We start from the raw sequence: 13,567 nt of genomic DNA, 5'->3' as shown, positions 1-13,567 counted from the left end.
TTTAAATATATAGGTCATTCTGTAATGTTATTCAGATTAACACAATCCAGTACTACGAGATTAATTTTTGATAGTTAACTACAGCTACATTTAATTTTTCATTCCTGCCAAACTTTCACAATGCAAAAAAGCAGCTTATAAATGCTTTATACACTAGTTTGTGATATACAGAAAGGCTTTGAACTTATTTGTTTATTTTCTCATATCCTACTGTTTTGCCCATTTCAAAATAAAAGCAAAAATTCACTTTTTTTTTTTGTGGCTTTATTAAAAGGTGACCCTCTCATGTGTTAATAATGCAAACTTTCCTGTATGTTCTCACTATGCATATGCAATGCATTTTGCCATCCTCCTAGACATTTCAAAAAAAAAATTACACCAATTAAAGAACGGTTCAAAAATAAAAAGCAATATTTTCTGTAAATTCTTTCTGAGTATCAAAGTTTATTAAAAGCCGAATAATTAAGGTATGTTAAAGAAAACTCAAATTATTTTAATTTAAATGAGTATAAAACTCAGGGCATTACTGCACATGTTACAACTTATGTTTATTAATGCAATTGCTTAATAGTCAATACCTGTTTACAGATTTTTTTTTTTAAAAAAAAAGTAAAAAGTAAGTTTTATGTAAATATATTTAAGTGCTTTTAAAAGCAAGGTTTTTTTTTAATGTGAATCCCACCACGAAAAGTGGTAAATCTGTAAATACATTAGTACCATCGGTCAGCTAAGGGTTAAATTATCTGGAAACCCTGCTCTAAAGACTAAATATGGCATGTTTTGCAAGCCACATCAAAGCTTCCAGTAAGCAGGGCGGTGGTTTCACATTGGGTGATGATATTCATCTACCATCTAAAAACATTCATACCACAGTGAGATTTAAACCCACAGTCTGCTGGCTGTAGAGTAGAGGTGCCACCCACTCAAGTCAATGAGATTAACAATTTTTGTTTTCTTGATGTAATAACACTGATAAATGCAAAAAGTATTTAGATTTAAATACATTTGATGTAACTTAAGCACAATGTTATTTTATCAATAAACTAATGCCCAATCACAATGCAAGCACTACACTATATTTCTTTTCTAGTCTTGGAGAAACCTCTTTTATACATCATTACAACTGATACTTAAGTCTCAATAAATTATGCTTTACACTTAACATTAATTAGGTCAAAGTAACATAGCTCCAAAACCAAAAGTCTGTTTCATGCTGGTCCAATAATATCTCTGCCATCCTTCTCTTGTCCTATCTAGTTCATTCCTTGGTATACCTGTTTGTTCAAGTTTTACTTCTGTACAATCTTCTTTCTGATCAATATAAATTACAACATCAGAGTAATGTTTAACTGGCCAGCTTTTAAACCTCCACTTCAGAGAAATTTTTGAATAAGGAATCTGAAAAATAGAATTTTGCAAACATTATTTCATATACAGGAATAACTTTCAACACAAGGTAAGTGGTTAAAGAATAAGCCCAGCCCATCCACTGTATGCCCATGATGTTTCATATACAGGAATAACTTAACACAAGGTAAATGCTCAAAGAATAAGTTCTTTCCCCCATCCCTTCATCATCCATATGCTCATGGCATAATGGTTTCATCACATTAGGATATTAGTCATTCATAAACCAAGAACTACAGAAGTATTTAAAAGATAAGGCAATTAACCTAAATATTAACGTATTAATGGCTGTGTTCTGGACAGCCGATGGGCACTCTTTTGACCATTTAAGATGTAGTTTGCTCCTCCGTGGGCATATTTTTATGCATTTGTCAATACATATGGCACATAAGTTTAGTCTTTTCAGTCAAATTATTGTTTAATATTTATGAACTATCTTCAGGTATACAAGATCTCAGAAGTAATGTTTTCTTTGAGTTTCTATATAAAATATTTGCTTTTAAAAAATATGCATTATATGAATGATTAGTTTCTGCACTAAGAAAAGATATGAATATCTAGTGATGCTTCCATTTTCTAATTAAACCATGGCAAGGTATCTATAAAATTGATGGCAATCATTGATCATTAGCCTTCTCCCTTTTATTTCTAAGAATATAATTTTGCACTTGCATAATGCTAGTATGATGAACTGCTATGAAGTATATTTTCCATTTTCTACAACTTCTTTTAATTTAATAAAAGACTGTTTTGAGAATAGCTGATGATATATTCAAATTATCAATCAATTCAATGAAGTAAGAATTACTTTATATATGTATTACTGTTTATGTGATACTTTTCATTTTTATTTCTTCCATTTCAGTCATCACCACAAATAAACCAAACAATATATAGAAAAGGAAATATCACACGGGTTTAACATACCATTCATGATATAAATGCATGGTATGCCAAAGTCAGAAGTGATGTGAAAGAGCATGAAAGTACATTATGAGAGATTGAAGAGATTATGAATGGAGAAGTAAGGAGTGAGAGTGAAAAGAAAGAGTAAGAATGTAAGACAGACAGGGAGAAAGTAGAGGTGGATAGGAACACTATGAGAAGTGCAGATGCTGGATGCAGAAGTGAATATGTGAATGAGTCAGATGGTCTGGGAGGTGGACAAGCATTTGGAGGTTGGAGAGGATTGTAGGATCAATGGGGAATAGAGAAATGACTGGGGGAGGAGAGCAGGAGGTATGGAGAAGTCACATCCAAGAAGTGTTGGCAGGACTCATTATAGAACTAGAAATGAGCTGTTATGTTTGCGCTGTTAAAAGCATTCAAAATAAAGAGAACAAAACTGATGACTGATAGTCACTTCTGAAAGAGTGTCAAAATAAGTGAGATGACGATAATATCCTGATAGGGCAGAAAGGGAAGAGGAGTGCAATTAATAGTAATAGATAAGTTATTCCTATTTGGGTTTGCAAATTTGCACTTTTTTCAATTACTGATAATGACTGCTCATTAGGAAATCAAAAGCCATTTTTAAGTATTTTCCTTTTAAGTTTGATCTTCATTGCTACTTCATATTAACTAAAATAGCAATGAAGCAAGAGTGTAGTAAAATCTTCACTGATAACCCAGCTGATATCGAAGAAACCGAATCCCAGGTTGCAATATCCTTCCACTGAATTTTCTGTTTATCATAAGTGTGTTCGCTAACTCAATGATGCCTTAGTAATTTACTCACATTTTCTAATACAGTGAGAGCAGAATTAGATAAGGGAAATGGCTAAAACATGATACTGCTGGACTTTGCAATGGCATTTGACAGAATACTGAATGGAAACTATTACAAAACATGCAGCAAATGGGAATGGATATGAAGTTTATAGCATGGATCCGTGATGTGAAATGTATAGATCATAGATTGCTGACAGACACCAGAGGGTAGTATATGGTGGAGTAGAATCCAGGAGAATGAGGATGGCAATTGGAGGAGTGCTTCAGAGGTCTGTAAGGCCACTACTCTGCCTTGTATATTAATGATATAGGAAAAGATAGGGGTGGGGTTGGAAATTCATTTGTTTGCTGATGATGCAAAACTGGGGAGGGCAATAGTTGACAAAGGTGACAGATTATCCTGCAAGATGATTTAAATAAATTGGTATTATGGACAAAGGATAATGACTATCAATTTAAAGTTGAAAAATGTAAGGCTCTGCACTTCAGGTTGAAAAGGTTACATACCATGTAACCTTTTAACCAGTACCATCAGTGTAACCAGACTGACAGTACTGAATTGCAGGAAACTGACAAAGCTTGGGGGGGGGGGGGTAATGGTGAACAGAGTTGAAGTTAAGAGGACATATCCGTGTGTGCGTGTTCACAGGCATTTGCCTGTTCTGAGGGACGAAAAACCCAAGTTTCTGGGTGAAAAAACCCTCTACCGCTGTATGAGACTGGCTCTTTAGTCGAAAGAGACCAGATAAAGGTTTCTCACATCATAGATGGGAATTGAACCCAGGTCTTTGACCAAAGGGCTTCGTCCATACTGACTGAGCTATGGAGGCTTGCAAAAGTGGTAAAACAGCTCAAAGGATTACTTGGATGTTGAAAACCAAACACACCAACAAAAAGTGATCTTATCAAGTAAAGATAAGATCACTATTCCCCTTTATAAGGTTGCATCTTGACTACTGTGCACAGATTTGGTCACCTTGGTTTCTTGAGGATCAGGAGATGATGGAAAGGAGTGACCAAGCAGAAGGTCTGTGGAATGCTCCCCGTGAGAATAGGTTGAAGATGTGTGTGGGTTACAAAGCTTAGTTCATGGTCAGAAAAGAGGACACAGTAGAAATAAGTTATTAAAAGGGCTCTATAAGACTGACACAAAGGACATTTTTTCGATATATGATGAATAGAGAGAGAACCAGAGGTCACCCATGAAAATTATGCAAGACTATGGTTAGTATGGGTGTCTGGGGACTAGATTTTTTGCTTGGAAAGTGGTGAGTGGAATGGATTGCCAGAATTAGTTGTATCCTGTGACAGTGAATGAGTTTAAGAAGAGGTATGGTAGGTACTGTTTGTATAAAAGTTAGTGTGGGTCTCCCACAATAAGTCCTCTGACTCCATGAAGATACCCATATAATAAATGATTATCTTCGTTAATGCACATTGGCTGGTTTATTAAAAATTCTATAATCAAAGATACTACAGATCAGAATAAGAAGTTCCTTTATGTGATCACAGTCGACCAAGTTCACTGCTTTAAGAACATGTTTTCATTTGTTAGGTTATAAAGCATAAATTTTAATGTTGCATCAGCTATACAAATCCACATTTTTGCAACATAATGCTTCTTATAGTAACTTATTGGTTGCAATGCTAATACTGTAGAGGAAAAATTCAAGTTCATTTATCTGTAAAATTGATATTAGGTTTTAAATATGAGACTTAAGCCCAACATAGCCAACAAACTATTCAGAGTTTTGGTATCCAATATTGAAATTTCATCAAATTCCTCCTTTACATGCTTATAGAGTATATCACTATTGTTGATCTGTGGAATATTCTGATTACCATTCCTATAAAATACCATGAAAACTTTTTATCCCTAGCTGCAAAAATATTCAGCATTTTTCATCCAATTGCATGAAATATTTTAATTCTTCTTACTTTTGACTTTTCATTATTGACACAATGTAAACTGACACTACTCACTGCTCTCTCAATGATCAATCAGAAAAAATTAATAACTCATACTGAGTCTTGATTTTTGTTTAGAGTGGCCTATGATTTTTGCAACCAAACTGCTAACATAAACACATAGTTACATATGGCATGGAACTCATTAAGGTCTGGTTCTATTACAAAATATGATCCCCCCCCATTTACCAAAATACTGGTAAAAAACTCCAATTGCTGTCTCCCCCCCCAAGAGGACTAGTGTTTGAATTAGTGTTTTTGCAAACACTCAAGGAAAGAGGCAAATAGTGACAGTTTTAAGGTAGATGAACAAGATGAAATATTTAGTTGGCTGTTGCTATAGGCCTAGGTATTGTGAAAGAGTTTGATAATTATGATAATTATCAAATTTGAGCCCAAGAGAATGAATTGCTCTAGTTTTTGAAAGAAAATGCCTTAGCCAGTAGCAGTATGTAATAGAGGGAACACAAGCATTAAAAGTCCTGGATTTGATCATCTCAGATATTATAAATGGAATGGTAAATCTTCTTCTAGTTGGTGAGTGTGATCATGAAGTGAATAGCTGGGTAGAAACCAGCCATATGAAGACTTCTGTGATAAAGTGATATGTGAAACTATAAAGCCAGTGATTATGATGAGCTTAGGAGACAGCTTGCAGCAGAAAGGTATATCATGGAATGAGAATTTGATGGGAAAGAGATCAATGCTGCTTGGAGATGCAGAGGTAATTGTGTGAAAATATTTCAAGGACCAGGAGTAGGTTAAATAAGGTAGGTGTGAAATGATGCATGAAGAGATGTTGCATGCATTCTGGAAGAAGGCATTATGAAGTAGCACAAGACAAATGGTAATGAGTTGTATGAGAAGAGCAAAAATAGTGCAAAATGAGCTGCAGTTAGATAAGGAGAAAAAAAAAAAAAGACAGTTCTTTCAATATGTAAAAGAATGAATGATTATGAAAAGATGACAACCACTGTAAAGGATATAGCTGATGTATTAAATGAGCAATTCATAAAAGGTATTTCATTCCCATGAATGCGACATCATACAGAACTTGCATGTAGTGGAAAGAGTAGAGGGACCAAAGGTGACCGAGCAGGATTTGTGGGAAAACTGAGTAAACTATGTTAAGATCGTAAGGCTTGATATATCTTGTGTTGAGGTAATGTTCCAGGAAGTTTACAGCTTTCACACACCTTTTCAACATGAGTATTGCATTGGTCCAAGTTCCAAAGGCTGAAAGAAGGCCAAATTGTTCCATTTCATGAAGCAGCTTTGAATTATAAACCAATCTGCTTGTCTGGAGTTATGGTTAAAGTGTAAGATTCAGAATTGAGTTCTTTAGAGCAGCACTTTAATGGACAGCATGGCATTTTAGTAATCTGCTTAATTATACACGGTGACATGCATTGCACAAGACAGGTGCATACAGTGATGTGTTTAAGCTTTGGCATGGGTCTTTGATAAATTGCTACATGACAAACTGGTAACTGACACCAGACTGGCTGTCTAATAGGTATCAACAAAGGGAGTGCAATATCCAAGAAGAAGAAAGTCATTGGTGGTGTGCCCCAGGATCTGTTTTTGCAGCTGTTGCTGTTTAACTTTTATATTAATGATATTGGGAAAGGTTCAAATGGTGACGTGCAGGTATCTGCAGATGATGATGAAAAGTTGGGAAGAACTATGAGTAAAGTGGATGTAGCTTTGCAAGAGAACTTGAATTGGTTTGGCAAGTTTTAAAACCTTACTTTGGTAAGTTATTTATTACCTGCCAAAGTAAACTTACTTATTGTTGCAAAGTAAGATTTTAAAATGTGGTAAGTAAAAGATGGAATGCATATGCAACTGTTGGTGATTACCTTCAAAGAGGAGGAGATGATGGTGGATAACAACCTCTGTATAAAGCTTTGATCAGGCCACATATAAATTATCATGAACAGATTATTTTAAGAACATTGAAGAAATGCTGAATATGAAGAGTAAAGAGATATGATTAAAACATAAGTTGATAATGGGTTATTACCATATTAATGTAGATCACTTTTCATATAATGGGGAAGAACATGAGTACTAAACAAAAATGTAGTTTTATGGGTTCTACCTCTAGGCATATATGTATTTGATATTTCACTATACTACATACATGAAATCTAAGTTTTCTCTTTTCACAGAAGGGCAATCATTTTCTTTCAAATATTTTCAGACATTAAACAATATTTGCAGAGGCAGAAGCAAACTCAAACAGACATTACAGAAAACTTGACAAATCTTGTTCTGGAAAGTTAAAATGTGTTCTTCAACCTTTAAGCTCTTTAAGAGAAACAGAAGTAACAAACTGTCTTGCACACTTCAATACATTTTCTTCAATTGAACATACTAGCTTTACAGCAAGTATGTTCAATTCCTACTTAAACCAAGTACCAAAAACAAGACTAGAGATTGCAGATAGTCTGGAGAAAGATTAGGAGCATGAATAGAGCATCAATGGCAATATCATATTAAAAATGAGGATATTAGGAAAGAACTTGACATTGTCAGCATCCAGGAATGTATCAGCACAGCTAATCTCAGGTGGTATGGCCACTTAAACAGAATAGGAGAGGAAAGATTAGCAAAACAAGTGTTCTCTTACTAGGTTGGTCGGAAAAAGACTCAGAGGAAGACCAAGATATAGGTGGATTGATACAGTAAAAAGTGCCTTAGAAGACAGAAACATAAGATCTGATAATATTGGAGTCTTGACAGGTAACAGACTGATTTGAAGGAAAATTGTAGATAGGAAGTTAGTAATGATGCAAATTTTTCATGTAGTGCTATGATATCCTGTACACCCCTTGGAGTATATATATATATATATATATATATATATCAGGAATTATGATGATGATGAAGACTTCAAATAATCTACTGAAAATCACTATTTGTTCTTTATATTTATTTGCTGTATTTCTTGCCATATATCAGCACACTATCCAAAAAGCTGAGTAGAATTCTAAAGAAGTTTAACATAAAAACGTGCTTCTCGACTATGCCAAAAATAAGATCACGCTTCAACAACTATAAACAACCTCACAACCTTCTACAATTCCCAGGTGTATACAAGGTCACTTGTGAATGCGGAAAGCCTTACTATGGGCAGACAGAGAAATCTATCTTACTACGTCTCGAAGAGCACCAGTGAGACATTGTTTATAAAAGAACCAGAGCAACTGCTCTGTCAAGCCATGTCCTGTTTTCAATAAACACGAACAACGAAAGCCACCAACATGAAATAAACTGGACATCAACTTCAAACCTACACATCTGCCATGATGAAGTAGAGCGCCGCATTGTCGAGTCAAAAGAAATCACCTTGGACCCTTTTCACATGAATAACAATCTTAGCTATAATTTGCCCGACTCTTTCAACTCTACTATTAGATACTGGAGATCGCGTGATTCCACACACGCACAGGTGTACAACAATAGTACTTTAACTCTGACTGTAGTTCAAGCTCATAATAACTGTAATTTACAGTCGAATATTATGGCTTTATAATTGTATAGCTTTAGAGTGTGTCAATGTTAATTTCGTGTCTTTTAATATCTTTCTATGTTCTTATCGCCTGATGAAGTCGTTCTTGACGAAACATGTTGCGTTTTTTCAAATAAATGTCATTGTGTTATAATTCTCGGGTTTTAAGTCAGTTAATTTAGAAAAATGAACATATCCCAACCCCGAGTTAATAGTACTAATTATATATATATATATATATATATATTAAAAAAAAAAACTTTTAAAAGTATTTCTTTTCTTTCATGCTTACACAGTGATCAGAATACATTATGAAACGTATATGTACAACTACCATGTTAGAGCAAAACTTTAGTTTAATATAAACCAAAAAGGTATTTTAAAGGTTGACACAATAACCCTTAATAAAATTTTTCACTGTGGTTTATACGTGTGTTTCTTCTAATTAATCTTACATAAGTTTATACATCTGTTGACACAATAACATTGGGTTATTGTGTCAACCAATCCAATTGAATGTTGTCATGAGTTGACAGATTACTATATTTGATGGCTTTATTACAAACAACTGTTACACATGTTTTCTGGAACTGAAAATTTGAAAGTGGATGTTAGGAGAAAAATGCTAATTGTTTTTTTCTTTTGCTTGTGCAGTATAGCATCTGTTGAGGTTGCAAAGTTTTTTAACGGTATAGAGACGTTTTTATTCTAGTCTTGGGAAACAATAGACATTAAAAAATATCTATTCCTGAATAAAAATGAATGTTCTGTATATTATAAGGCGTTGGTGATCTACAACAAACTAACAGCATATGTAAGATTAATTAGAAGAAACACACGTATAAACCACAGTGAAAAGTATTTTAAAGGTATTTTAATTCCAATGAAGTAGGAGGTTATGCACATCCTGCCAATTCTTGTTGCTGCTAAATGGAAAATAATTCCACTGGTGACAAACCATGAAGCATGGTTAAGCTTAAATGACCTTGCTAGTCATACACCAATAGTGAAACTACAAACATTGCTGCTATATTTTTTTTTATATTACAACATAATATATCATTTTGACAATTTTATATCAATATAATGGTATTTGTGCACAACTTTTATTCCAATTTAAATTAACTAAACAAACATCTTTCATAAAAATCATGTAAAGATATTTAAATATATTTACAATGGTTTCTTGGTAAAGCACACAATTTACAGTGTGCCAAACTGATGGACAAGTATGACAGTGCAATTTGTCTAGTGTCTGGCTTGAATGTGTCAAAAGTGTCCCCCATTGTGGCCTTAATAATCTATTCTACCAGAAGAGTGAGGTGAATAATAGAAATCTTTATTCAACTTATTGAGTTCACATACAGCTATTAGGATGAATAAATTTCCATTATTATCACTATTATTTTTGATTGATGCAAATCATCACATGGATGCAAAGTGTCTGTTGAAGTTAATATAAAACATTTGGATACTATCTGAAATAACATGGACATGAAACTAATAGTTTTGATATATTTTATCCATATGGCCATTTTTGGGTGGTTATATAGAGGTTATATATGTCTTTTGCCACTAATAATTAAATTCAGATCTATGTAGTTGTGTAAAGTAAGCTTTCAGCCATTTCATGGTGGGTTGAGATAAGATCCACATACAGTGGAACTTAGCTATAAAAGCACTGTGGGACCAACAAAATTTCCTTGTTATAACCATTACTCACTATATCAGTGATAAGTTCATGCAGGCACTGAACTAAGTAATGAATCTGAAGCATGTGAACTGAGAGGAGGTCTAAAGTCCTAATAGTCCCCCCCCCCTTCCCCAGTGGGCTAAATTGGGCATTCTTGGCTGGCTGAAGTATGAAGGATGAGAGATTCCCAAAACATACGAAGTTAAGGTAGTTTCTTAAAGGCAGAAGCAATTTTAAGAAAGTCTTTCATATTTATATTTGCTGTGATGGAGTAGAGTGGCTTTCTTCCAGTGTATTCTATGGTAGGTGTCCAAAGCATGGTCAGGCAAATCCTGAGTGGCTGTAGTGATAGGAACAGATATAGTCCTTAAATTCAACAATTCTGATGTTGGATGTCCTGCCTGTTTGGTCATAGTAGAATAGTTTACAACTACAAGGGACCCGGCAGGTTTAGGAAGTGAGGCTAGTCATTGGTGGAGCAGCATGCTAATTTTTTATGGTCTGCAAGTGGTTGAAAGGTTATATTTCTTACAATTTTTTGTTAGTTTTTCAGATATGGCTTGAATAGTGATAGCTTTGCTCTGTTCTGGAGAGAGGCAGAGGAGATGTGGGTTTGGGGTTTTTAATATTTTTTGGAAAAGAGAAAACTTGCACTTCTTAAATTTTCTGTTTCGTTTATGTGGTTTTTCAGTGCCGATACATAAACATCCTTATTCTTTCACAATGTCAATAATACTAAAGAAAACTTTTTACACACTATAACATTTTTCATACCACATTCTAACGCATGAATAATGTTTTGAATTTTATGTGAACTGAGAAACACTTTCTTTTAACAGACATGTTTTCAAAGAAAGGGTTCATTTTCAATTGGTTTCACAGTCATGGTAGTGTTTGGATAATGGGAAGGTGGATGGCCAGAGGTCAGAGACACTGGAGAGATAGGTTGATTGATTTGTGGTTTTATGGTGCAAGACAGTAAACGTCATACTGTGCCAGGACACAGCAGTACACAGGGTATTGATAGATAAATAAAAAGTTACAAGGAGATATATTTTATATTATTCACTAATTTATGTACAAAGTTATAAGAAGATAAATGAGTAAATAAAATGTATGTACGAGGTTTAGTATCTGCAATGCAGTATCTACATATAAACAAATTTATAATCAAATGTGTTTGAATAAATTAATTCTTTGTAAAAATTGAAGTCATTCCTTCCTCATCTTATACATCGGTGGGTCATCAGCCCTCAGTAAATAAGAATGTGTAAGATAACTGTGTCCTACGCAGTGCGTGGCAAGAACAACTTCCTCTGTTTGGTTTCTACAGTGACTAGACTGCCATTGCTTCATTTCAGTCTTAATATCTGTCAGTGCTTCCTGCCAGGAATATTGCCACTGGGTAATTAACTTTGCTTTTATAACTTGTGTTTAGTCAGTATAAATTATCAGTCTTCAGTCAGTGTAATTAAATTATATAAAAACAGTGAAAAGTTCCCAATACAAAAAGGCATCCGGCAAGGCGACACCATATCTCCCAAATTATTTACAGCCACACTAGAGGAAGTCTTTAGAAGCCTTGATTGGGAAACAAAAGGAATAAACATAAATGGAATAAACTGCATCATCTGAAATTTGCAGATGATTGAAGGGAAGTAGTAAATTTACTGAGTGTTCAAGCAAGGTTTTAGGCAAGCATACTTCATTTTCACCATTCTTGCTAATTTCTATTATCTTAATTTATGCAAATGGAAACTAAAATAAAAATAACTTAGGTGTTCCAGCAATATAGAATATGTGTATATATAATTACCAATTCAGTAAATGTTCCTGTAACATTGCCATCGAAGATTTCATATTTTCCTCCTTTTTCAGGCTCCAAAATACAAGATGCTCTGGTAAAAGCTTCAACCATCTGAAAATAGAGGTTTTATATTTAATACCTAGCTAATAAATATTTGTTATAAAGTGTATATAATCTTATGGTTTCTGTTTTGAGTAAAAGAAAAGACCAAGACCCAGTCATTAGTAAGTTTTTTGGCTAAGCTGCAAATCAACAGCAGTTATGATTAATACATCTGTATACTTTCAGTAAGGATGAAGACAAATCTTTATTGGCATTTATGTGCAAATTCAAAACAACTTTACACATTAAGTAAACATTATAAGTTAAGCTAGTGCATATACTAATAAATCAGATCTCCAGAAACAGAACTTAATTCCACTATCCACAAAAACTCGTTCATGGTATCAGTCTAATTTATACGAACATTTTTATAGGTGATGTTTTAAAAATTGAAATATGACAAAACAAAAGTGATACATTCTTTAATATTTATATAAGGGCTTCCTATCTCCTCTAGTGTGTCTTTTCCTGGATACAAAATACCACTTATCCACTGATTTATCTGGAATAAATAAGGACCATTAATAAATCAGTGGAAGGATTTATTGATGACCTCAAATTCCCTTTTATTACATTCTGACAACTTTCATTCGCATAATGAAGTACTTGCTACTATAACAGCTAAAATTTCAAGAAGTTTTGCCAAAAATGGAAACCCATCCTTATTACTCATTCTTCTTTCAAAAAGATCTTGTGTGTTTAAATGATTACCCACAAAGATTTTAGAACAGGTGAATTCATTTAACTATAGGATGTATGATTACATATGAAAATGAAAAAAAGATATAAACCTAAAAATTGCAAAATATTTAAAAATAACAGGTGTAATTAACTCTGTATTTAAACCAAACCTAATACAAACAAAAAAAAAAAAAAAAAAAAAAACAGACCAGACTATAAGTATACAATACATTAGCCCTACCAGTCCTATTGTATGGAAGTGAAATCTGGACAATAAAACAAAAAGACAAACAAAAATTAATCACAGTTGAAATGAATTTTATGAGAAAAACTGTAAAGTATACTCTATTTTATCACAAAAGAAATCATTAAAGAATTAAACCAGGAATCTGTAATAGAAAAAAAAAATTAAAAAACACAAACATAAATGGATGGAATATGTTGAAAGAATGAAAACAGAAAGATTACCAAAACAAGCCTTAAATTACAAACGATTAGGAAAAAGAAAACCAGGACTTCCTCTTAAAAGATTCAATGATGACTTCTAAGGCCAGAACAGCCAACTTTAGGCCTAAATCCTTGATAGGCATGATGATGATTACCCACAACTATGAACTAATAGCATCCTCTCATCAAATTTACTGACAGTGATTCAAAATCT

At 33.6% G+C, this 13,567-nt stretch overlaps 1 protein-coding gene across 1 annotated transcript in view; it reads right to left on the bottom strand.

The window, feature by feature from the left end:
* Nucleotides 1-1,054: 1,054 nt before the first annotated feature.
* LOC150102513 (activator of 90 kDa heat shock protein ATPase homolog 1) overlaps nucleotides 1,055-13,567 on the bottom strand; it is a 173,536-nt gene continuing 161,023 nt past the window's right edge. The window contains exons 8-9 of the mRNA XM_090399806.1: nucleotides 12,133-12,234; nucleotides 1,055-1,398 (exon numbers count right to left, since the gene is read on the bottom strand). Coding sequence (XP_090255932.1) covers nucleotides 1,174-1,398; nucleotides 12,133-12,234 — 327 coding nt within the window. The 3' untranslated portion in view covers nucleotides 1,055-1,173. The remainder of the gene's footprint in view (nucleotides 1,399-12,132; nucleotides 12,235-13,567) is intronic.

Source organism: Typopeltis vanoorti, chromosome 10 (assembly GCF_054136105.1).
Source record: "Typopeltis vanoorti isolate ZY-2024b chromosome 10, IOZ_Tvanoo_1.0, whole genome shotgun sequence".
Classification (NCBI taxonomy): Eukaryota; Metazoa; Arthropoda; class Arachnida; order Uropygi; family Thelyphonidae; genus Typopeltis; species Typopeltis vanoorti.
Note: the sequence above shows the minus strand (reverse complement) of the source record. Positions and strands in the feature narration are given on the sequence as shown.